Source organism: Malaclemys terrapin, chromosome 7 (genome assembly GCF_027887155.1).
Source record: "Malaclemys terrapin pileata isolate rMalTer1 chromosome 7, rMalTer1.hap1, whole genome shotgun sequence".
NCBI lineage: Eukaryota > Metazoa > Chordata > Testudines > Emydidae > Malaclemys > Malaclemys terrapin.
The window spans coordinates 5927158-5953094 of record NC_071511.1 but is presented as its reverse complement, the minus strand read 5'-3'; the positions used below and the strand labels follow the sequence as shown (position 1 = coordinate 5953094).

The 25937-nt window shown below is 47.6% G+C and overlaps 1 protein-coding gene across 2 annotated transcripts in view; it reads left to right on the top strand.

Moving 5' to 3' along the window:
• The first annotated feature begins 1002 nt into the window (after nucleotides 1-1002).
• The window catches only part of ADAMTS9 (ADAM metallopeptidase with thrombospondin type 1 motif 9), a 143934-nt gene continuing 118999 nt past the window's right edge, over nucleotides 1003-25937 (top strand). For both annotated transcript variants that reach the window (XM_054034437.1, XM_054034436.1), the window contains exons 1-3: nucleotides 1003-1167; nucleotides 1877-2253; nucleotides 4794-4956. In XM_054034437.1, coding sequence (XP_053890412.1) covers nucleotides 1062-1167; nucleotides 1877-2253; nucleotides 4794-4956 — 646 coding nt within the window. In that variant the 5' untranslated portion in view covers nucleotides 1003-1061. The remainder of the gene's footprint in view (nucleotides 1168-1876; nucleotides 2254-4793; nucleotides 4957-25937) is intronic.

Sequence of the window (25937 nt, the reverse complement as noted above, 5' to 3'; positions counted from 1 at the left end):
TTTTAATTGTCCTAACTCTGAGAAATGCACAAGAAAAGAAATAGCACCAAAAGCGGCAAGTTAATTGAATTTTTAAAGTTCTTGTACTTTCAATAAACAAAAGTAAAGAGATTAGTTTGTTTACAAGGTATGGGTGCTGCCACATCCATTTTGCTGGTTTTATTTCTTTTAAAGAGAGAGGCTCTCATTCTCAGTCCTTTGAATGCATTTAACAGTGTTTCTTTTTCAGATGAACTATTCATTCCTGGAGGAATAAACTGATCCAAGTCGATAAGAGCTGCGTATATTTTCAGAAAGCCAAAGTCACTAGGTGTAGAAGAACAAATAAGATTCAAGAAATCATTAGATTCCCCTGATGAGGCAGTTTTAAGTTGAGAAGGGGGGGGGGGGGGAGTGCACAACAGGGAACAAAGTACAGTGGTAGAGTTTAGTACAGTGAGATTCTTGCTGCAGTGTTCAGCTTCTTGTAAATCTCTCTCCCTCCTTCATCCCTCCTCCCAGGGAAAGGAGTCCTGGCCTAGGTACTGAATCGGACAAGGTCTTTTCCCCTGGAAAACCAGAAGCAAAAGCTTCCTTGGAAGGGAAGAAAGTGACATGCTAAGAAAGTAGGGAGGAGCCCTCCTCCAGAGGCGGGCTCTGGGCATTTGCTTTGCCGGAGACCGCCCCCCTCCGGTCTCCTGAACTGGTTCCCAAGAACTCCGAGGGCACCAGCTAGAAGGGGGGGGGGGGGGAGAGGAAAAAGCAGCCCACCAAAAGTGCAGCCGGCGCTTCCCTGTTCCTTCCCGAGCCCCTCTCACTACACTATGCTGGTGTATCCGATACCCCGTGCGCGATCATCCCTCCTCCTCCTGCTGCCGCTGCTAATCTGCTCTCCGCTGGCAGTTGTGGTCACCGCAGAGCCCAGGGGGAACAAATCGGATGCGAGCGGTTCCCACTTTTAATAAAGTGAAGTTGGGGGGGTGGGGGGAGCTCTGAAGCAGGAGCCAGGGGTGGGGGCGGGGGTGGAATTAAAAGGGGGGAGGGGGGAGGCTGCTCTCTGTTCAGGAGCCGCTCACACCACCATGCCGCTGGTGCTATGGGCACTGGGATTAGGAACACTCTTTCTGCAGGACGTCTTGCATGTAGCCACCGCAGCAGCGAGGAAGCAGACGCTGCATCCAAGACAAGGTAAGAAGATGCTTTTGGCATCCCGAGCTCCTTCAGGGAAGTTTCCAGTTCTTTGGGCTGTTTCTTAGACCGCATTTTAACCTGGGGGGGGGGGGTATTTCTACAACTCTGCAGTATCCGTTTCATTGATTTCCCTTGGCTTGCCCTCAGTCATCAGTGACAGAACTTTGCAAAGTTGTGCGCCTTTCTCAGGCTGGGAAAACACGGTGCCCACAGGGCAGGGGGACAGAAGCGGCTGAACATGGTCTTCATTTCCTTGAAACCTTTCTGAAGCTGCAAATAGCCTGAGGTTAGAAACCCCTTTGGAGTGGAGGAAGGGTGCAGGGTTTGGGCAACTGGCCGTCCCTGGTGGGTTTATAGAAAAGCTAAGGATTCTTCTGGTGCTGGTGGAGGCAGGGATTGCCTTTTTTTGTGTACAGCGCCTAGCTCTGTGGGGGTCCTGGTCTAGATTAAAGTCTCTAGGTGCTCCAGCAATGCAAATACAGTACCACTACTTCACCACCCCGTGGCTGTTGCAGGCAACCGAGTGGTGCCTTGATTTGTTTGGTAAGGATAGCTACCTCTATCCTCCCCCCATGCTAGATACAACTTTAGAAAGCCAGGCCTGGCTGCTTTGATCCAAGAGAAGTGTGTGGGAAAAAGCTACGCCTTGCCTGACCTGAGCGAGAGAGCGAGTCTTTACCGGGCATGTGTCTGTTCCTCTTTGCAGCCCAACTGCTGGAGAAACTCCGCGAGTTCGAGATCGTCACCCCCACCCGTGTGAACGAATTCGGAGCCCCCTTTCCCACGCACGTACACTTCAAACGAAAGAGACGAAGTATTAATCCTGACCCGGACCCTTGGGCCACCGACGACTCCTCCGCACATTACCGGCTTTCCGCCTTCGGGGAGCAGTTTCTGTTCAACCTCACGGCCCATTCTGGATTTATTGCGCCACGTTTCACGGTCAGCCTCCTCGGAGCCCCGGGGGTTAACCAAACCAGGTTTTACAGCGAGGAGGCCAGCGACGTAAAGCACTGTTTTTATAGAGGACATGTGAATACCCAGCCGCAGCACACTGCGGTCATCAGCCTGTGTTCAGGGATGGTAAGTGACTTCCCCTCCGCCTTCTTTCTTCGCTGCCTCTGGGGATTTCCGGGCCTGAGCTTCGCAGCCAGTCTTAAATCCGTATCTGCCAGGTGTTTATGTTTACACGAAACACCTTGCTGCGGAGTGCTTTGCCATGGTTCTCTCGCACTCCAGGATCGCCTCCTCTCCGCAGGGAAGTTGTGGGACGGCGGATGTCCAGGAGCTCGCCGCACTCTCCCCTGCGAGCTCGAGCGAGCTTGCCAGGGGCTCGCAGGGTCTGGGTCTGCGTGGCCAAGTAGCAATGGAAGTAACTGACGGCCACAGCTGTGTCCGCCCTGCGGCATGGGAGCCCGGAGCCTCTGCCCTGTTTTCTCTGGAGGTCACCAGGGGCCGGGGCTTGTTCACACGCCGGGGTCCGGGAGCACCGAGCGGAAGCAAGAAGGTGGGGTCACCCCGGGGGCTGCTCGCCACACGAGCTGGTGCCTGCTGACTGGACGCCAGCCGCAGTTAAGGTGGAGCGAGGCACGCGGGGGCGAGGCCCCCTTTCTGTGCCCCCAGCAACCACACCGAGTTACCCCCCCCCCCCCCGCAATGCAGAGCGGGCCGCTCCAGCCCGCTTAGCTCTTCGCCCTGCAGACGCGCCGGGCTGACTTTTGGGGGGGGGGGGGGTTGCAAAGGTCTGGCCTGGAGCTCTGCCCTAAATAGAGCGGGGGGGGGGGTTAAGCCACGTCTGTCCCAACGTGAAGTGAAGGACAGGGGGTGCTAGTGCGGCACCCCGCCCCCCCCAACCCCCGCAGAGCTTGCACATGCTGGGGGTGTCTCCAAACTTCCACGTGGGACAACCCCCCTTCAGTCCCCAGTCCTGGCAAAACGGCCACCCAGTAGGGGCGGGGGCCAGTCCTGCAAATTCTGCCCCCCCCCCCCTTCAGGGGGAAAGAAGAGAAACCCCCGGAGCAGGCAGGCGGGATCCAGCATACTCACCAGGGTGGCCGAGCTGCTGCTGCTGGGGAGTCCCATGGCAAAGCCCCCCCGCCCCGCCCTTCGGCGCTTTCCCGGGGGCTGCGCGCTCCCAGCAGCGTCCCCTGTTTGTTGTTGTGCTGAGCCTGGGGGGGGGCGGGGAGCTGCAAGGAAGCCCAGCAGCACCGGCTGCAGGCAATGCCCTGGCTGCAGGACGGGGCCTGGGGCTGTTTGCACCCCGCGGCACACCTGTGACCCACTCCCCAGATTGAGATGGGGGAGGAGAGGATTCAATTCCCCTGACCCCCCACCCCACCAGTCCAGCGTGCCGCCTTAAGAGCGCTCCCTCCCTTCCCGGGGACGACCTTAAGGAGGTGCGAGGCACTTTGCCAGCCCCAAGCCAGGTCTGCTGGGGATTTAAGGAGGCCGGAGGAGATGTCAAGACGCCTTCTCCATCCTTCCAGCTCGGGGGGCGCTGGGGGGAGAAGGAGACAACACAAACAGCTGTGCGGGAAGCTGGCGGGGAGAGGAGGGCTTGTCTGGCTGCTTTCCCCTGAGCTGGGGCTCATGCCCTGGGAGCTGGGCTTAGCCATGAGTAGGGAGCCTTTCCAAGGATGATCCTGACCCATCCTTGCTGGGGTGACCTGTGGGAGACTGGCCAGAGCACCTGGGCACTTTGCTGATACCTTCCATCTCCTGGGCAGCCCCCACCAACAGCCTTCCTGGTTAAAGGGGTTCCCCGGGGAGAACTGGGGGCAGCGGTTGCCTGCCCCCTTTCGGCCCCAGACAGGCTGCCGCTAGCATACCTGTCCCCGGAGATGCAGGTGGATACGCTCTGCACAAGGCCAGGGCGCGTGCGCCTGGGGGCGGTGCAGCTGATGCTCAGAACTGGGATCGTGCTCTAGTACCTGCATCGTGGCAGGAGGTCAGACTAGCTGACCCTCGTGGTCCCTTCTAGCCTTATGGTTCTACCTTTTTGTCTTATGACATACTTTTGCCTGGGTGTGGTGTTTTTTCCCCATGGCCTGCTCCACAGTCATGTGGGCTAGAAGCTTTGATAGTCTCTCCTAGGCAGTAGCTTCACCAGGTGAGTTCCTTTCCCGGATCAAGCCACTCGATACCATGCTCAGCTTGTCTCCACTCAGAGTTGCTCTTGGCATATCTTATGTATGAGAAACGGAGAGGGCAGAACATAATAGGGCCCACTCTGTCCTAAGATGCACTCCAACATCTCCCATTGAGATCAGGAGTAATTTTGCAAACATATCCGAAGGAAGAACTGGGTCTAATATGTGTCCTCTCTTCACACAGGGCTGAATTTTACTCCTGGCGAGTAGTAACTTACACCATGAATAATCTCCCTGGTTTTAATGGGAGCAAAGTCTACAGAGTAAAGTGCTACTCAACGTAGCAGAATTGGGCCCATAGCTTTCAGCCACCGCAGATGTAGGGGTTGCTTGCCAAACTGAAGATTGTAAGGAAGTGTAAATGCCCTAGAAACTTCTGCATGTTCCCATGTCCATTTTATACGGTAATTGTGTAGGCCTAGTCTCTTGAATATTCCAACTGGAAGCTGACTACCTGTCTCTCTCCACTCTCAGCTAGGCACATTCAGGTCTCACGATGGGGACTATTTTGTAGAGCCGCTGCTATCGCCTGATGACCAAGAATATGAAGAAGAGCACAATAAGCCACATGTGGTCTACAGACACGGTGCACCTCAAAAAGACTCATCAAGGGAAAGGCACACCTGTGATACTTCAGGTATTCGTTTGACTATTCCCCATACAGTCACTTCCATGATTCTGCATGGCTGAATTATAAACCATTTACCGTGATATGGGAGGTGACATTGGCACTGTTTGGGCTAGAAGTAATTGTGGGCATGCAGTATTGTGAACGTCTAGGTGTGGTGCTCTTTGCTTTGGGGATAGTCTGTTGCTATTGTTCAGGTGAGGTACATCTTGTCTTTGACTTCTAATTTAAGAAGGTCAACCGGAGGCCAAATTCTACCACTTCCATCGCCACCGTTGATCCCAATCATGCCTACCGTGAGGTAAAGTAGTCATCTCTGAGCTCTTGTGGCTTAAATGGCTTCTGTGTCTGTACCACCTTACTTCTCTTCCCTCCTAACCATAAGCCCTAAAATACACAATTTTTCCTACACTTCAGCTGAAATTCACTTGTGCCTTCAACTTCCGTCATCTTGCTTGCTTTATTTCCTTCCATCTTGGTCTTTCTAGGCCCGATCTCTCCTTACCTGAATTGGTCCAAAATGCAATGACTCGTTTCTTCTCCCAACCATTCCTCTTCCTTGCCAGAGGTTACTTAATGCTCTCACTGATTAATTTACTTCTTGGGTCTCCTGTTTTCTCCCCATGTTTGGGCACCACTCCTTAGTGTACTAAACCTACAGATGCCTCTTGTGTGGTATATTGCAACTTAAACACTATGGGCATGAATCTGCCAACCTTACTCAGGCTGAGTGGTATGGTTACTCTTCAAGTAGGTGGGATTACTCATGGAGTAAAGGTATGATTTGATGTGAGTAAGAGCAGCAGAATATGGTCGCTTGTATGCATTAGCGAGTACACAGTGAGAATCTCCTTTGGACTATTATGTGATGCAGTTGTATTGTATTAGTGCTATACAGAATTTACATTGTATCTTACACTTGTGGCTCATTGTGGGAGGGAGGATATAGGCAGTGGTTTTGCCATTCAAATGTAAGTCTACATAGTTAGAGCTGGTATGGTGACAGAGTGATTCAAGGAGATGTCCCAAGGCACTGATCAAAGACCAAGGTAGATTTCATGGTAATGGAAGCATGGTGGTACACACACGTGTACACATATTTGGGGGAATAATGGTACATCTCACAAGGCTTTTATTGTTTGTTCTTCCAAGGGTTGCTGCTGGACTATGCCACTCTGGTTTCTCTCTTCCAGCTGTTTCTGCTCCCTTCTTTGAGATCAGATGCAGGAGACTCAGAACAGTTGGAAAGAAACACGGAATCTGGCACAATTCACCAGTAACCCCTGGAGGAATGGACCAGCAGATCTTGGAACTCCTTGAATCAAAGGTAGATGGAAAGGCCCTGAATACAAGGCCCTTTCCCTTTGTGGAGTGATCGCATATCGTTCAACCTTGTGCCGCATCTAATAGTTTCAGGTCAGGTGTTCGTGCTCCACTAGCTTTCGCAAGAAATCAACCCGCTGTATTATTCTGCTTAATTACCGGGGTCTTTTTCTGTCCTCTGCTAATCTGCTGTACTTCCCCTTTTCCTTTGCTGCTTGTTCTTTATTGCTCCACACAGTGTGGAAAAAGAGAAGCCCCAATAAGTTAAAGCTCTGTCCAAATAATAAGATTCAAAGGACCCAAAATAGGCAGCATGGTTCTGCCCTTCCCCCATTTCTGGTTCAACAATTTTAAGTGAATCTTGTGCTGGTGACAGGTGCTGTGTTGTTAACTGTGGACACTGAAATAGAGTAAGCACAGCATGGTCAGTGGCCATATGCACTTCCCTCCGCTGGCTCACCAATATTCTTCCGCCTTCACCAGGCCCTAGAGGCAAGAGAGAAGCTCGGATGACTTCAGGGAAAAAGTGAAGCCCAGCAATGTTTTCTCAAGTTTATCTTTAGGAGTCAGTTTGGAGTCACCTTTGGGCAAACTGCCGTGTTCACATAAGCCAGGGGAAAAGGAAATGATCTCATTAGAATTTATGAGCTCAGTTGCATTGTACCTGGGATCTGTAGATGACATTAAACTTATACTGTTGCTGCAGCCAACATGTGAAAAGTCCATTTGTACTGCAAGTTAATGGGGAAAACGGAAATCCGCCAAAAGCGGAAATTCAACCCCAGAAAAGACTTAAACCCCAAACCTGCAATGAGCTTTACATGGGCAGACCCCTTTGCAAGACTGTGGCTTTATTAAATCTCTCTCTTAGAGGCTGCTGTGCACAGAAACGATTTCTACACAACATAATGTTTTCCAAGTATGTTCTTAGCATAATGAAGTAGTTGTAGACATCCTACAGTGTCTAAGAAAAGCTTTTCCCCCTGAGCTATGATTGATGGTTAAAGTAGGGTCTTTCATTTCCAGTGATCTCCAGGAAGCATTTATCATTAATATTATTAGTTTTCACTTGATCAGGTCAGCTAGGGAATGCAGGCATATTTGTCTTTCTGGTTCTGCTAAATTTTAATTAGCCGTTTCTTATAGCTGCTTTTTAGATACATGCAGTGTGGGCTCTCCTGACCACATGACCTAGCTCTTCTGCCATACAGGTTAATGGACTAATGATGTGTGTTATAATAAACTATTGCCAAGGCTTTGCTGTTCAGTATAGCAGGCTATTGTAGTTATGCTGAGGTCCTGGGTTATGAGGCTGTTAATAGCAGCTTCTCCTTGTTCTTTCACTGTTGGCCTGTCCCATATCCTTCTCTCTGTGTCTTGCTTCCCGCCAGAGTAGTTTGGGAGTTAAGAAGCGGCCTTTGTACCCTCACTAACCCTTCCCTTCCTTTGGCCATCACAATAGAGTCCCAGAGTTTAAGCTGATCTAGTCTGATCCTCCTGGGTGTCACAGGCCACCAACAGCTCCCAGCCCATGGATGCTAAACCCCAAAGCCAGAATGAGAGCAAAGTATCACAGCCGACAGGAGACTAGACTTTTCTGTGCCAGAGAATAGGAGGCACCAGTGTCCAGCACACCCACAATATCAGGGAAATGATTAAATGAGATCTGGCAAGTGACCGCACCAACATGCTGCAGGGGAGGGTGAAAAACCCCCAAAGTCACTGCCAAGCTGACCTGGGGGCAAATGCCTTCTTGACCCACATTTGTTGATCAATTAGGCCCTGAGCATATGAGCAAGGACTAACCAGCCAAGCCCCTGAGAGAGAGAATGCTCGGTGCCAGCGTAGAGCCCATCCCACCCAATATGTCATCTCCAGCTGTGGCCATTCCTGATGCTTCAGAGGAAGGAGATAAAAATCTTCCAAGCATACGCTGGGGAAAACATCCCTTCCTGACCCCTGCAGGTGGCTGGCTGAAACCCTGAACCATGAGCTTCAGGAGCATAAGACATAAACTGCAAGTGAGCCCCAGGGCTGCCTCCTACCATCACAAGCAACCCTTTCATACAGTTGCACTCATAAATTTTGTCTAGCGATCTCTTAAAACTAATTAAGTTGGTTGCCCCCACAACTCCTATTGGGAGGCTGGTCCAGAACCTCGCTCCTCTGATGGTTAGAAACCTTCTTCTGATTTCCAGCCTGAATTTGTTCATGGCCCATTTATATCCATTTTTTCTTGTGCCAAGCTGTCCTTTAGCTTAAGTAGCCCTTCACCCTCCCTGGTATTTACCCTCTCCCCCTCCCTCCCCATGTATTTATAGAGAGCAATCCTATCTCTCTGATTTTCTTTTTTCTAAACAAGCCAAGTTCTTCCACTTTCCTCTCCTAAGATGAGGCCCTCCATTCCCCTGATCATTCGCTGCACCTGTTCCAGTTTAAATTCATCTTTCTTGAACATGGGGTGACCTGCTGAGGTGATTCCTCCCCTGATTTATACCCACGCAGGCTCTGGTACAGTAACTAACTAACTAGACTTGCTTGAACAGCATTTAAAAAATGAAGACTGGCCAGGGTGGATGTGAAATACCACTAGGTGGTGCTACTTAGACAAGCTGCCCACGGCAGCCCTGCTGTCTCTCCTTGCTTCACACCAGCAGAGCATTCCCATAAAACTTTCCCCTAGGTATTACAACTACCACTGGATTTTTAAGCAGTCCCAATTAACGAGGTGGAGATTGAGAGCTTAAAAAAATGTAATTTTAATCCAGAAGGGAGACTGCTCAGTGAAGGCGGAGACCTGAACTTCCTGAGCTCAGTGGAGGGAGGGTCTGCCGCTGCTGTTGAAAGGAAGGAGAATCTGTATTAGAATCACTTGAGAGATCGTCCAATAGACTGGATGAGAACTGTGCGCTCACCTGTGTACACTCGCAGGTCCTAAGGTGAAGGAGTTCTGTAGATTCATAGATTTCATGGTCACAGGGGAACACTAGGATTATCTAGTCCACGACACAGACCAGGAAACCTGACCCATAATTTCTGCATCAAGTCCACAACTACTGGTTGAACTAGAGCATGTTGTTTAGAAGACATTCAGTCTTGATTTAGTCCAGCTACGGTTATTACTTCACCGACAGGAAATCTCCCCTATATCTAAATAAACCACTTTGGTTCCTGTTATAACTATAAAGGGAAGGGTAATAGCTGTTCTGTGTACAGTACTATAAATCCCTTCTGGCCAGAGACTCCAAAATCCTTTTCCCTGTAAAGGGTTAAGAAGCTCAGGTAACCTGGCTGGCATTTGACCTAAAGGACCAATAAGGGGACAAGATACTTTTAAATTTTGGGGGGTGGGAAGGCTTTTGTTTGTGTTCTTTGTTTGGGAGTGTGTTTGTTTTCCGGGAATGAGAGGGACCAGACATCAATCCAGGTTTTCCACATCTTTTTAAACAAGCCTCTTCTATTTTAAACTTGTAAGTAAATAGCCAGGCAAGGCGTGTTAGTTTTTCTTTGTTTTTTTTAACTTGTAAATGTACCTTTTACTAGAGTGTTTTTTTTTGTTTGCTGTACTTTGAACCTGAGACTAGAGGGGAGTTCTTTGAGCTTTTTAAGTTTGATTACCCTGTAAGGTTGATTTCCATACTGATTTTACAGAGATGATTTTTACCTTTTTTTTTAATTAAAAACCTTTTTTTTAAGAACCTGATTGATTTTTTTCTTGTTTTAGATCCAAAGGGGTTTTGGATCTTGATTTACCAGGAGTTGGTGGGAGGAAGGAGGGGAATGGTTAATTTCCCCTTGTTTTAAATCCAAGGGGTTGGATTTGTTTTTACCAGGGATTTGGTGAAGGTTTTTTAAGGTTTTCCAGGGAGGGAATCCATTGAAAATGGTGGCAGCCGAACCAGAGCTAAGCTGGTAATTAAGCTTAGAAGTTTTTTATGCAGGCCCCTACATTTGTACCCTAAAGTTTAAAGAAAACAGGAAAATGACTACCAAAAAAGTAGCTAACAAAATAGAACTGGCCAAACTAGAAGCAGAAGAAAATAAAAGAAAACATCAGAGACTGCTTCAATTAACAAAACTCGAGACAAAGCAGAGAGAAAGAGAAGAAAAAGCCAAAGAGGAGGCCCACAAGAGAGAGATGGAGCTAAAAGAAAAAGAGATGGAGGAGAGAGAAAAAGAAAGGAAGCATAAACTGGAAGTAGCAAAGGCTAAGCAGGATGCACCAGCCAATGCTAACAACCCCCCTCCAGGTACCACTTCCCATCCCAGAAGATTCCCCACCTACAAGGCAGGCGATGATACTGAGGCCTTCTTAGAAAATTTTGAAAGGGCCTGCCTTGGATACAGCATCACTGCAGACCAGTACATGGTAGAGCTGAGGCCGCAGCTCAGTGGACCCTTAGCAGAGGTGGCGGCTGAAATGCCTAAGGAACACATGAACAGTTATGAACTTTTTAAAAACAAGGCCAGACTCAGAATGGGGCTAACACCCGAGCATGCCCGTCGGCGGTTCAGAGCCCTAAAGTGGAAACCGGATGTGTCATTTACCCGTCATGCCTACCACATTGACAAAAATTGTGATGCCTGGGTATCAGGAGCAAATGCTAAATCTCTGGAAGATCTGCTTTCCCTAGTAAAAATGGAGCAGTTTTTAGAGGGTGTTCCTGAGGAAATAGAAAGGTACATCCTAGATAGGAAGCCCAAAACTGTAACTGAGGCGGGGGAGATTGGAGCCCAATGGGTGGAGGTGGCAGAAAAGAAAAAAACTAGTAGCAGTTGGAGCGAATATCAGAAGGGGCAAGCCAAAACAAAACCTTACCACCGGGGACAACCCAAGGCCCCACCCACATCTCAAGGGAAACCCCAGACGCCTTCTCACCCCACCACACCAGTCTCCACCAACCAACATCGCCCCGGTGATACCTTAGCAGGGCGATGTTTTAAATGTAATGAACTGGGACATATAAAGGCTCACTGCCCCAAGAACCCTAACCGATTACAGTTCATTACACCCCAATCACACCAAAGATCCCCAAACCCAGATGCCTCTCTCATACCCTCGGAGCGAAGGGAAACCTTGAGAGTGGGCGGAAAGAAGGTTACCGCCTGGAGGGACACTGGGGCTCAAGTGTCAACTATCCACCAATCCCTAGTGGACCCCAAACTCATCAACCCAGAGGCTACAGTGACAATTCAACCCTTCGTGTCACAATCTGTAACCTTGCCTACAGCCACGTTGCATGTCCAGTACAAGGGCTGGTCAGGAATGTGGACTTTTGCAGTCTATGACAATTATCCCATTCCCATGCTGCTGGGGGAAGATTTGGCCAACCATGTGAAGGTAGCCAAGAGGGTGGGAATAGTCACCCGCAGCCAGGCTAAGCAAGCTTTCACCCCCATTCCTGTTCCTGAGCCATCCACCAGGGCCCCGTCTGTGTTACCGGAAACCCAAACAAAGGTGGTGGAACTGGATCCTCTGCCAACGACTGCAACAGCCGTAGTGGATCCAATCCCAGAGACCCAGCCAAAGCCAGTCCCAGAACCGGAACTGGCAACGCAACCAGCACCAGAACCATTGCCAGCCCTGAGTCCAGCCCTTGCAAACCCGTCTACAACTCCAATGCCAGAGGGCACCAGCGAGCCTGAACTGGCAGAAGCAGCGGATAACCCTACCCAAGAGGCTCAGCCAGAGCCTGAGTTACCACATAGTGCACCAGCGGACAGCGGTTCACAGTCAATGGAAACAGCCCCAGCACCTGCATCACTTCCAGATGGACCAAGCCCCAGTCCACAGTCCAAGGAGAAACTGATGTCTCCAGCATCAAGGGAACAGTTCCAGGCCGAGCAGGAAGCAGATGACAGCCTTCAGAAAGCTTGGGCGGCGGCGCGGAGCACCCCACCGCCTCTCAGCTCTTCTAACCGATCCCGGTTTGTTGTAGAACAAGGACTTTTATACAAGAAGACTCTTTCTGGTGGGCACCAGGAAGACTGGCATCCTCAAAGGCAGTTGGTAGTTCCCACTAAGTATCGGGTAAAGCTCTTGAGCTTAGCCCATAATCATCCCAGTGGCCATTCTGGGGTGAACAGAACCAAAGACCGGTTGGGGAAGTCCTTCCACTGGGAGGGAATGGGCAAGGACGTTGCTAATTATGTCCGGTCTTGTGAGGTGTGCCAACGAGTGGGAAAACCCCAAGACCAGGTTAAAGCCCCTCTCCAGCCACTACCCATAATTGAGGTCCCATTTCAGCGCGTAGCTGTGAATATTCTGGGTCCTTTCCCAAAGAAGACACCCAGAGGAAAGCAGTACGTACTGACTTTCATGGATTTTGCTACCCGATGGCCGGAAGCAGTACCCTTAAGCAACACCAGGGCTAAAAGTGTGTGCCAGGCATTAACAGACATTTTTGCCAGGGTAGGTTGGCCCTCCGACATCCTTACAGATTCGGGAACTAACTTCCTGGCAGGAACCATGAAAAACCTGTGGGAGGCTCATGGGGTGAATCACTTGGTTGCCACCCCTTACCACCATGAAACCAATGGCCTGGTGGAGAGGTTTAATGGAACTTTGGGGGCCATGATACGTAAATTTGTAAATGAACACTCCAATGATTGGGACCTAGTGTTGCAGCAGTTGCTTTTTGCCTACAGGGCTGTACCACATCCCAGTTTAGGGTTTTCACCATTTGAACTTGTGTATGGCCGTGAGGTTAAGGGGCCATTACAGTTGGTGAAGCAGCAATGGGAGGGGTTTACGCCTTCTCCAGGAACAAACATTCTAGACTTTGTAAGCAACCTACAAAACACCCTCCGACATTCTTTGGCCCTTGCTAAAGAAAACCTAAAGGATGCTCAGGAAGAGCAAAAGGCCTGGTATAATAAACATTCCAGAGAACGGTCCTTCAAAGTAGGAGACCAAGTCATGGTCTTAAAGGCAATCCAGGCCCATAAAATGGAAGCGTCGTGGGAAGGACCATTCACGGTCCAGGAGCACCTAGGAGCTGTTAACTATCTCATAACTTCCCCCACCTCCAACATAAAGCCTAAGGTATACCATGTTAATTCTCTTAAGCCCTTTTATTCCAGAGAATTAAACGTTTGCCAGTTTACAGCCCAGAAAACAGATGACGCGGAGTGGCCTGAAGGTGTCTACTACGAAGAAAAAAAGGATGGTGGCGTGGAAGAGGTGAACCTCTCCATGACCCTTGGACGTCTGCAGCGACAGCAGATCAAGGAGCTGTGCACAAGCTTTGCACCAATTTTCTCAGCCACTCCAGGATGGACCGAACGGGCATACCACTCCATTGACACAGGTAATGCTCACCCTATTAGAACCCCACCCTACCGGGAGTCACCTCATGCCAAAACTGCTATACAAAGGGAGATCCAGGACATGCTACAGATGGGTATAATCCGCCCCTCTAAGAGTGCATGGGCATCTCCAGTGGTTCTAGTTCCCAAACCAAATGGGGAAATACGCTTTTGCGTGGACTACCGTAAGCTAAATGCTGTAACTCGTCCTGACAACTATCCAATGCCACGCACAGATGAGCTATTGGAGAAATTGGGACATGCCCAATTCATCTCTACTTTAGACTTAACCAAGGGGTACTGGCAAGTACCACTAGATGAACCCGCTAAGGAAAGGTCAGCCTTCGTCACCCAGGCAGGGGTGTATGAATTCAATGTACTCCCTTTCGGATTGCGAAATGCACCCGCCACCTTCCAAAGACTTGTAGATGGTCTCCTAGCGGGATTGGGAGAATCTGCAGTTGCCTACCTCGATGATGTGGCCATTTTTTCTGATTCATGGGTAGAGCACATGGAGCACCTGGAAAAAGTTTTCGAGCGCATCCAGCAGGCAGAACTAACTGTTAAGGCTAAAAAGTGTCAAATAGGCCAAAACAGAGTGACTTACCTGGGGCACCAGGTGGGTCAAGAAACTATAAATCCCATACAGGCCAAAGTGGATGCTATCCAAAAGTGGCCGGTTCCAAAGTCTAAGAAACAGGTCCAATCCTTCTTAGGCTTGGCTGAATATTATAGGCGATTTGTACCCCACTACAGCCAAATCGCCGCCCCGCTAACAGACCTAACCAGAAAGAAACAGCCAAATGCAGTTCAGTGAACTAATGAGTGTCAAAAGGCCTTTAACCAGCTTAAGGCAACACTCATGTCTGACCCTGTGCTAAGGGCCCCAGACTTTAACAAACCGTTCCAAGTAACCACAGATGCGTCCGAGCGAGGCGTGAAAGCAGTTTTAATGCAGGAAGGACCGGATCAAGAATTCCATCCTGTCGTATTTCTCAGTAAGAAACTGTCTGAGAGGGAAAGCCATTGGTCAATCAGCGAAAAGGAATGCTATGCCATTGTGTATGCGCTGGAAAAGCTACGCCCATATATTTGGGGACGGCGTTTCCAACTACAAACAGACCATGCTGCGCTACAGTGGCTTCATACCGCCAAGGGAAATAACAAAAAACTTCTTCGGTGGAGTTTAGCTCTCCAAGATTTTGATTTTGAAATACAACACATTTCGGGAGCTTCTAACAAAGTGGCTGATGCACTCTCCCGGGAAAGTTTCCCAGAGTTAACTGGTTAACAATTGTTTTTGGAATGAAACATATTGTTAGTTTTTATATAATCAGTAGTATGTCTAAAGGTACATGTGTCTTATTAACTCTGTTTTCTCCTAGAACTCCAGGAAGAAATCACAGCCAGTGTGGAACCAAACATCCAACACTATCTGTGATTTGGGGGGCGTGTCATAACTATAAAGGGAAGGGTAATAGCTGTCCTGTGTACAGTACTATAAATCCCTCCTGGCCAGAGACTCCAAAATCCTTTTCCCTGTAAAGGGTTAAGAAGCTCAGGTAACCTGGCTGGCATCTGACCTAAAGGACCAATAAGGGGACAAGATACTTTCAAATCTTGGGGGGTGGGAAGGCTTTTGTTTGTGTTCTTTGTTTGGGAGTGTGTTCGTTCTCCGGGAATGAGAGGGACCAGACATCAATCCAGGTTCTCCACATCTTTCTAAACAAGCCTCTCCTATTTCAAACTTGTAAGTAAATAGCCAGGCAAGGCGTGTTAGTTTTCCTTTGTTTTTCTCAACTTGTAAATGTACCTTTTACTAGAGTGTTTCTCTTTGTTTGCTGTACTTTGAACCTGAGACTAGAGGGGAGTCCTCTGAGCTCTTTAAGTTTGATTACCCTGTAAGGTTGATTTCCATACTGATTTTACAGAGATGATTTTTACCTTTTTCTTTAATTAAAAACCTTCTTTTTAAGAACCTGATTGATTTTTTCCTTGTTTTAGATCCAAAGGGGTTTTGGATCTTGATTCACCAGGAGTTGGTGGGAGGAAGGAGGGGAATGGTTAATTTCCCCTTGTTTTAAATCCAAGGGGTTGGATTTGTTTTCACCAGGGATTTGGTGAAGGTTTTTCAAGGTTTCCCAGGGAGGGAATCCATTGAAAATGGTGGCAGCCGAACCAGAGCTAAGCTGGTAATTAAGCTTAGAAGTTTTTTATGCAGGCCCCTACATTTGTACCCTAAAGTTCAAAGTGGGGATCTCAGTCCTGACAGTTCCTCTCTCATTCTGTTCCATACAATTTCCAGAGGGGGTTGAATGAACATAACTTCTAACATACTCATTTTTTTCCAAACACACTGTATGTGTGTACACGTCACACAAACTCCTTAGTTGTTCTTATATCTATGGCTTTCCCCTTCCAGCCTGCCGCTTCTATTGAAGTTGTTAATTTGATTTGTTGTTTTCAGAAAGTGAGGGATAGGAAGCCAATCCCTTCTGTGCTGTAAGGTTCTTTATTTCTCTCATGTGTTTTCTTTTCCTCTTTGTCTGGTTTTTGCTGCTCACCTTTCTTTCCTTCTGTCTTATATCTCTCCTGGGGTGTGTTTTTGGTCAGTTTTGGTTAATTTATTTCTGATCTTTTGCTACTACTATCTATTCATGCTCCAGCTCTTTTACGGCTTGTCTGGAGCTTTCCGGTCTAATTCTACCTGTCTGTTGTGTTTTGTTTTCTCAGTATTGTTCTTGCTTATTATTTACTCCCAATTTGCCCATTTCTATATCTTTTACTACAAACCCCTTGCAAGAGTTATATTTTGAACTAGCTGTTTCTGTTCTTCCCTCCTTTGCATTCCAAGTGTGTTCTGATATCTGCCCTCTTACCACCTGACTTTTCTTTATGCTTTTTCTGTTTTCTTTCCAGCTTCACAAAAAAAAAAAAAAACACGTTTAGCACAGGCTCCCCCCGCTACACCTCATTTTTCCTTCCATTTGGCATAACAGACTGAGGCTGTGGCTCAAATAGACAAGAAGTTTTTTCTCCTATGTAGGAACAAGGATCAAATGTGAGCACTGGCTGCTGTCCCCACTTTCATTGCTAGAATAGTAGGCCCCTTCCACTCATTTGCCTCAGGATTCGGAGATAGCAGTGGGTTTTGGATGGCAGTCGCAAGTCACGTTGGGCCTAGCCCTGTAATGGCATTTGTTAAAGCAGAAGTATCCACTGGGGCAAAACTCTCTGATGAAACAGCAGCACTCACCTCATTGGTGCGACGCTGATAAGAAGATGATGAGAGTCCTCCCCATCTTGAAAGAGCCAGGAAAAGGCCGTCCTGCTATTTCATATTATGGTGGTGTGACAAGATGGTCGATATAGTATGGTGGGTCCTGCGCTTTTCTTGGTGGTGGGGAGCTAAAATACCACCCCTTACCCCTGCTCTTGGGGCACCGAGGGCCCCACTAGTGGCCCAGGAAGGTGGTAAAGGAGGGAAGCGGGGGAGGGGTCTGGGTTTGCTTCTCACTCTGAGTCCCAGCCCCTCTTAACCCCTGCAGGTTCTTACCCTCTTCTCCCTTGGGTGGGATACCTTCAGTCCTTAAACGCTGGGGGAGGGAATGTTCCTCCCCTGCTGGGGCAGGGTCTCCCTTACTCTGGTTTTCTGTTCCTCCAAGTCTAATAGCACACCTCCAAGCTCCAGTCCTCTCTCCTTCCTCCTTCCCCCTGACTGCCTGAAGCAGGGGGGTTTATTAGGTTTCTAACAGGGCCTTAATTGATTAACCTGTAGCCACCCTCCCTAGACTACAGGGAACCACGCCTTAATTAACCTAGGGTTTAATATACTTCCCTTCTACCACTTCCCACTGCTCCCTGGCCCTCCTGTGTCACAGTGGTAAGAAATGAGAGCTGGTTTCAGGTTAGTGCAGGACAGAGGAGCCCTGAGCTGTGGGAGAACAGGCAGAATTTGCTACAGCAGAGTCCCCTGCAGACACGGACTGAGGAGAGGAAATGCGGTTATGTTGCAATCTTTTCTGTTCAGTTTCCACAACCCTACCAGCCCCGAGCTTTACTTGCACCAACACTCGTTAGGAGCCGCTCTCGAGCGTAGAACGTTCTAGCACCTCCAGAAAGCGAATGCAAAAGTGTCACAAATGCGAAGTCCCAAATTCTGACCCGCGTATTTCAACTTATCATTCTAAATTCCTGCTTGATTGTTTAGCTTCAGTGAGTCAGCAAACAGAAACGTCCCCACTCCTTGGATAGCTAGCTCCCAGAGCACCAAAAAATAAACATAGAAACGTTCCGAAGACATTCGCTAGCTCTAGCATTTGAGAACTGCTCAGTCCGCTCGTGGACGGTTTTTTGCCAGCGGGGAGAAAGGTGAAATGCAAAGTAGCCGTGAATTATTTGCTCCTCTCTTCAATAAAGAGGCAGCTTTTGCTGCAGTCACGCCGAGTGTCATTATTATCTTGTGGGACACTGACGTTTCCCAGACTTCTGGCCAGATGAATGCTTGCAGTTCCCGAAGTTGTAGGCTGTTGAATGTGCGGTTATCGCATTGATAAGGTGGCCAAAGTAAATAGGTCAGCTCCTCCAGTGGTGTAAATCCGTGTAGCTCTATCCGTGTAGCTCCGTTTACACCATAAGTGGTTCTAGACCCTGTTCCGTAGAAGTAACCTATTCCTGTGTAGACATAATCTTATGTGGATTCCATTTGGTCCTTTTCTGATGATGCCACAAGAGTCATGGTACAAAATATGTCTCGCCGTGCAACTGACACGCATGACACCGAACTAATCAGTAATGTGTCACTGATTCTCAGACACATTAGTGAGTAACTTGTAATACATTACGCTTTCAAAGTAACTTTTAACAGCCTTTTCTGCTGAACACAACACTGGAGAGTCACCGTAGCCTGGGGCCATTTGAACTATGACCTAAGCTACCAGATCATTGTTCTAATTAAGCCTTTGTTAATTTTGGGCCTGATCCTAGGTGGCGCTGAGCACCCTCCATTCCCATCATCCAGTCTGTTGTCATCTCTCTCCCTGAGATTACTGGTGGCACTCCCTTGCTATGGACAGGGGTAGCTACAGCCAGGGCATTCCCATTGGCCTGGGACTGCCCCTCCTGAGTCTGCCAGAGCCTGGATTTCTAAAGCTTATGGGCCTACTGCAAATCCCATATTTCCTCACAAGCCTATAGGGAGGCTGGGGTCCCATAGGTGAGGGGCTCAGACTGAGGAATGACTTGGTGGGGGCCTTGTCGTAGGAGAGGGTAGAAGGTCTTCCATTTCCTTTGTGCAGAAGAGACTGTAAACTGGTGTTTGTGTGATGAGAAACGGGGGTCACAATATTTGATTGTAAGATTTTTATGATGGGGTGTGTTCAACTTTGGGATGTGCCTCAGGCTGTGGCTAGCCACCAGATACATTGAAAAGGCATGTGTGAGAGAGAGAAAATGAGTCTTGCACGCCATTGAAATGTCTTTAAATGAACACCTGATTCAGGATAATGAGATTATCTGTGACTTGTTAGAGTCCAATCTCCCCTTTCCCAGAATCCCCTACTTCTGCCTCCATATCTCAAGATTATGTCTCTTCCTACATCCTCCCAACCTGACACACCCTTACCCTGCCTCCCACCCCAGGCACTCATCCCTGAGGAATCATTCCCATCTCTGCTTCTGTGTTTCTAGCTTGCAGTATTGTTGTGAGTCTCACAGTATTGGCTGTGTGTTTTAAAGCCCCAGCTCCTGGACTCATGTGACTAGGTGGCAATCTCAGCTTTCCTTTCTTACAGAAGTAAGCTCCTGGCTCTTGCGGCTGTGAAGAAAAGCCTGACGTGAAACCAGAAGGCAAATAAAAACATACCTCCCAATGGTTCTAGTGGCTAACGCAGGGCGCAGTGTCATTCAAATTTGGACCAGCTGCCCCTCCATAGACAGAAAAAGAGGGGCGGCTGAACCAAACCTGAGTGGCGCAGTGACCCCAGGCGCCAGGTTGCAATACCACTGGGTTTGGGGGCCCTCTCAAATGGGGCTCTGGGACAACCTGCCCCTTTTGCACAATCCCCCCGCCCAAGTGGCCTGAATGCGGGAAATGTTCCCAGCTTTAACTGTGACAAGGGGCACATGGGGATCAAAGAGGGACAGTCCCGAGAAACCCGGGACTGTTGGGAGGTCTGTAACAAGAGTCCGGCCTTTATTATTTTTAAGCCAACCCCATGATTGTGTGGGGTCTGACTCGTGATTTTTGGTAGGAGTGCCCCTATGATCCCAGACGCTCTCCATTCCCCTGCTGATTTCAACCTCCTGCTGCCCCACACTCAGACAGAAGCTGGGCCCCTGGGAGCGTAGATTGCTGGAGCCACGCTACGACGGCAGGCAGTCCTCTGTGCCCCACCCATGGCTTCTTCTCTGCTCAGGCCACCCACCGCTGCCTCCTTGTGGCTCGAGATTGGAATGACAGATCAGCAGAGCAAGACCCGGACGGGCAGCACAGCAGAACTTCAGCCCACCAGGAAGGGCGGGAAAAGGTGCCTGTGTCAGGCCAGAGGCATCCGGAAGAGGAAAAATTCGGGGAGGATGAGCCCTTCTTCCCGCTCCCAGTGGAAGTCCAAAGGAACCAATTGGTTAATAGCAGGCCCAAGAGAGGGGGAACGAAGCGGGATAGTGGAATAGTAGGAGGACACTGGCACAGCTTAATTTTACTGGGCAGGTGGAGACAATTTCTGGAGGGGAGGGAGGGAGCTGAGGGAACAGCCCGGGGCTGCATCTTAGTGCAGCTAAGCAATTGCTTCTCTGCTGGTGGGCCGGGTTGGGCTGGGAGGAGGCAGTCGGGCCCACTGGGCACTTCTCTGTCCCCCAGCTGGGCGGCCCCAAGGCTGCTCTCAGTAACCGGCTAGGCTAAGTTTCCCTCCTTTGCCCTCCCACTGGCTCTGAGTGCCGAGCCGGCCTAGGGCCAGGGCCTCCTGTCTAGTCCAGCTCCCCCTCCCATGAAGGAGGTTCCAGTAGGTGAGAGGAGAAGTGGAGGAGGTGACTCAGCCCTGGGGGTCTGGTGAGGAGAGGAGGGGGGCTGACTGGGATACAGGCACATGGGGTCTTTGGGAGGGACATGGGCTTGGGGGAGCCTTGGGGAGGGGCTTGAGAGAAGATGCAAGACATTGGGAAAGGGGAATGATTGGGGAGAGGGATGTCAGCAAATTTGCCCTGTCTGGGGCTTTGTAGAAGAGGTGGGGGGATTTGTGGTAATTGTGAAGGTCTATATGCCCCTCCCTTCCCCCATACCTTCCGTCGGTTTAGCTGGCAGTTAGCCCACTGCCTGCAGCAATCTGCTTGAGTGCGTAAGAATTCATAGCACGGGAATCAAGCGTCGTAGACCGGAAGGTGTAATGTTTGCAGGAGCGGTATTAAACGTTGTGCTTTGAGCTGTTCACATGCTTGATACGTTTCAAGAAGAAAACCCAGGATTCAGGGCCAGCAGGGCAACTGTCCCTATGAGCAGATGTTTCTGGGTTGGATGTTTCTGATGATCAGAATACATAGGTGCAGAGACTGAAAAGGTCCCAGTGGGGCAAAATAGGCCATGACCATTAACAAGGAGATGAATTTGGGCCATGAGATCTTAGTCCTGTACTCAGACATCTCAATCTATGGCACAGTTTGATATTTCAGTGTGAAACGACTTTTTGTTTCAAAATTCTTGTGCGTGGTAGAAAAAAGGTTAAATCGAAAGAGGTTTTTTTTTTTTTTTTTTTTCCCCAGAATTTGCCTTTGTGGAGAATTTAGAAACTTTCTGGTTTCGTTCCTAATCAGAATAGAAACAAATGCCGAAATCTCCAAATCCTTTGTGAATAGGGATTTCCATCCTCCGCCTGGCTCTAACATGCCTGTGAACTGTGTGCTGTATGAGATGGTTTTGCTGTATTACAGTTTTGTCTGTGCAGATGCTATAAGTTTATATCTATGCATTTTTTGTGAATTCTTTTGCTGTTAAAGACTCTAGATCTAATTTAGCTCTATACACTGTTAATCAGAGAATCTCAGGGTTGGAAGGAACCTCAGGAGGTCGTCTAGTCCAACCCCCTGCTCAAAGCAGGGCCAATCCCCAACTCAATCCCCCAATGGTCTCCTCAAGGATTGAACTCACAACCCTGGGTTTAGCAGGCCAATGCTCAAACCACTGAACTATCCCTACCCCCGATTGATTTGTATGTGAACTTTCTTTGGTTTGCAGTACAAGTAGTAATCAGACGGTTATCATTTTTGTCTCATATGTATGAACGTAGAATATGTTGTTTTTCATTGGATTCTTGTTTGGGTTTGATTATTCATTTCCTATTTCGTTTTTGTTCTTCGCGCCCACCCCGCAGTCCATAAATGCTGTTTTCTATATCCTCCTGTAGCAATTGACAATTCTCCGGGTCCATAGTCATGGAAGTGGAGTTAACATCCTGTGGAGTTATCATTAATTCTGCCTTTGTCAGAATTGTCTGATTGTCAGAATATGCTACCAAGCAAGCCACTTCCCTCCCCTCTCTTTTCACTCCTCCATCTCCAGCGGTCATCCTAGCAGCATAACAAACTTCCATCACCAAAACTAAATTCTGCTCTGGGTTACACTGGCGTAAATCTGGAATAAATCCATTGACTATAGTAGAGTAACTCCAGATTTACACGGTGGTGTAACAGAAAGAGAATTTGCCTTTAAAAGGGAAAGATCTGAGTTTGTCTTCTGGGACAGTTCAATGAATGCCCATCATTTGAATAAGGTCGGATTTTTTGTTTATTTTGCTTAATCCAAAAACAGTAAACACCGTATTTTGAGTGTGCACGTTTCTTGAAATCTGGGGTGGATCAGGGGTAATGGAGTATAGTCTCTTCCATCTATAGGTGACTGGTTTAGAGCCCTCCTAAGATGGTAGTGGCCGATGCTTATTTTTGTGAAATGAAATGCCGGGTCTCCCTCTAATTCTGGTCTCCACATCACAGAAACCGCAATCAAAACTTCACCCCCTGTTAGCGGCCTCAGCTGGCATGGAATCTGAACTGTTCCTCTCACTCCTAGCGATGGCCCCATGAGGTCAGGGTTGAGGCACATTAGTAATAATATTGCAAAGCTTGTGTTACTGCTCCCCACATTGTACCTGTGTGTTGGGCGGAGAGAAGAGTTTTTTGTTTCCCTTGTGTTCTCGTTAGCACCTTTCATGAACTTCAGTGAAAAGACTCTTTGAAACCATTAGATGTTTTTAAAGGGAGGTAAATAAAAAAGGCTATAAGGGCTGTTTAAAACACTGCTGTGTTGTTTTGAAGTTCATTGTAAGGGTCTATTCTCCTTTCCTTGCGTAATTGTCACTGGTAGCAATCGGAGTTAAAATTCCTATTGAGAGTTAGAACAACAGGGTTGGATTCAATAGCCAGTACTCCTAGGTGTGTTTCCAGCGATTTCCCTGGGAGTTCATGTGAATGTAGGTAGCAGGATCAGGCCTATATATTGAAACCAAGCACATATACAAAGCCATTCTGCAAGGGTGAATTGCCTATAGCTCTCCCTAACGTCGTCAGTTCTAGGGAGTCAGGTCACAAGGTGTTTAACCGCCTTGAGGGAACTCAGTTAAATTTTGCTCAGCTTTATGAAAGCGTGCAATAATTAACTTCCTAACTATAGCTTTAGCAGCTGCTTCGCTGGGTCAGAGCAGTTATAGAGACTTTATAGACTAACTACCAAAGAGTGAGTCTTAAGTACTAAAACACCTGGTTTATGTATTCAAATTGCATTTGATAATAAGTTAGTTTAAAAGCACTTTTTTTTTTTAAAACCTGGAAGGGAATTTTAATACTGTTAGCTAAGAAGCTACTTCCCTCCCCCCACCCCAGCTTTCATGAACTTGAACTGGAATTGCTTTCATTGTCACATGCCTTACTTAATTGTGCAAAATGCTTTCTAGTCCCAAGGGCAAGTTAATGTGGAAGTGGAAAGGATTAGAGCTATTAGGGACAAGTGATCACTCTTTTAATTTTAGCATAACAATAGTTACTACTTCAAAAGCAATCTCGATGTCTACTCCTGTCATCCTTACTAACGCAATCAGTCGGAGTACCTTTATAGGGCCTGATTCTCCATTGCCTTTGGGTCTGGTCCAAAGTCCATTATGTTCAATGGAAAGAGTCCCATTGACTTAATTTCAATGGTCTTTGAATCATTCTTTGGCCAAACTGAACGCCATCAGACCAGGATGGTAGCATTTTACCTCCAATGTGCACCACTGGAAATGACTGCACAATGTACAAGGCCTATGTTGTTTGCTTGTGTGAATAAAATTTACAGGATAGGGTCTTTATATCTTTCTGTTGGCTTCGTTTCTTCCTTCCTGTTGCAAGTGAAAATGAATTGTTAGAGTTTAGCTCCATCAAGTACTGTACCAGGTGGTTGCTAAACTGAAGCAATCATTAAAAACAGACATGGCTTAAAATCCAATGTTAGGAAATTGTTAGACTAGTTCTTTGACCACGTTTAAATGAATATCAACTGTTGGAGCTGTACAAAGGATAGCTTCGTTCAGTCTTGAATTATTAATCTAGTGGTGGCTTGGCTTTAAACGCCGGGCACTTGAAAAAACATCTCATCATTGGGACTTGGATTTTATTGTGAATAAGCCAATGTCTTGTTCCTTAAACCCATCTAATTACATCATGTGTAGGTAGGTGCTTTCCAGTCATTTGCGAGGAACTGAGAGATTGCCAAACAAATATTTTGGTTCCTGTTGTCTGTTGATATATCAACGTGGTAGACGAATGCAAAACATCACACTCTTATTATAGCTCAAAATATAAGCGTTTTTCATTGCTTTCCATGTTTTCAGACTAAGCTTGCCATTGTTAAGTTAAATTTTGCAGTGTTGGCTCCAGGGTATTAGAGAGACAAGATGGGTAAGGTAATATCCTTTATTGGACCCACACTGTTAATTTATGGTATTCTGAGTGATGTCTGAGTTTTTCACTTCTGCTTAATTAGACTGCAGAATGTAGATCTATTCAAGAGGTACGGATCATTTCTATCCTTTGGTGGCCATCTTAATGGTGACAAGTTAGATATCAACAGCTTTAGACCATATGCACAATTGCTGTTGGGAGTTTTATGCATGGCTTGAGAGCAGTAGATTGCGGTTAGTGTTTCGTTTCTTTTACAAATTAAAGTGTCCCATTTCTGGCTGGTTAAGATAACAGCTCATTATTCTCAAAGTACATGAGTGGTTTTACATCAGTTGCTGTCATAGAATAACAGGGTTGGAAGGGACCTCAGGAGATCATCTAGTCCAACCCGCTGCTCAAAGCAGGACCAATCCCCAGACAGATTTTTGCCCCAAATGGCCCCTTCAAGGATTGAACTCACAACCCTGGGTTTAGCAGGCCAATGAGCTATCCCTCCTCCTGAGCGTGCTTAGTTTGTTAGGCCAGGTCTACACTATAAACGTGTATCAGTATAATTATGTTGCTCTAAGGTAGTTTCACTGACCTAACCCCCGATGCAGGCAGCACTATGTGGATGGGAGGACTTCTCCCATCAACATCGCCAACACCTCTTGTGTAGGTGGATTAACTATGCCGATAGGAGACACTCTCCGGTTGGCGTAGTAACATCTTCACTAAAGCATTATAGTTGTGCAGCTGCAGCACTGTACGTGAAGACCTCAGTAACGAGGTTGGAATACCCAGTGTATAAATATGACTGACTGGTGCTTTTCTGGGGCGCCTATAGAGAGAGACATGGAAGGATTAGATGTATATCCGTAAATGTCAATAAACAACGATTTCACCAAACACCCCCCCCCCCCCCCCGATGACAAAATGTTTCCATTGAGAATCGAAATGGACAGATAGGTAAAGCAATAAAAATGCTGCTTGAGAAAGTATGAGAGATTGATTTTAAGGCTATTTACTGGGTGTATTTTGACAATTTGTGTTTGAACTGATACAAAGCTCTAACTTTTTGAATCTCAACCACCTCTCTCTTTAAAGAATTGTCTGACCCCTTGCCCCATAAGCTCCCACAACTGTGAACGTTTAAAATAGATAAAAATAAAACAAATACTTACAACTCATAATTTTGCGCAACTGTGAAAATTTAAATTGATACAAATAAAAAAGCTTTAACATAAGTATTGTTATTTTCCATCCAAATTATAAAAATGAACTCTGCCAACCCTTCCCCACCCTCTCTATAGTCACACAAATACAACTGCCCTACATTCTTAATTCTAAGCTCGCATCTTCGAATAACAAGAGTAAGGCAGCAAGTACCAAACTTCCCTATCCCCTTAACTGTAACCCATTGCTGTATTAAAAACAATTACTTAAGAACATAAGAA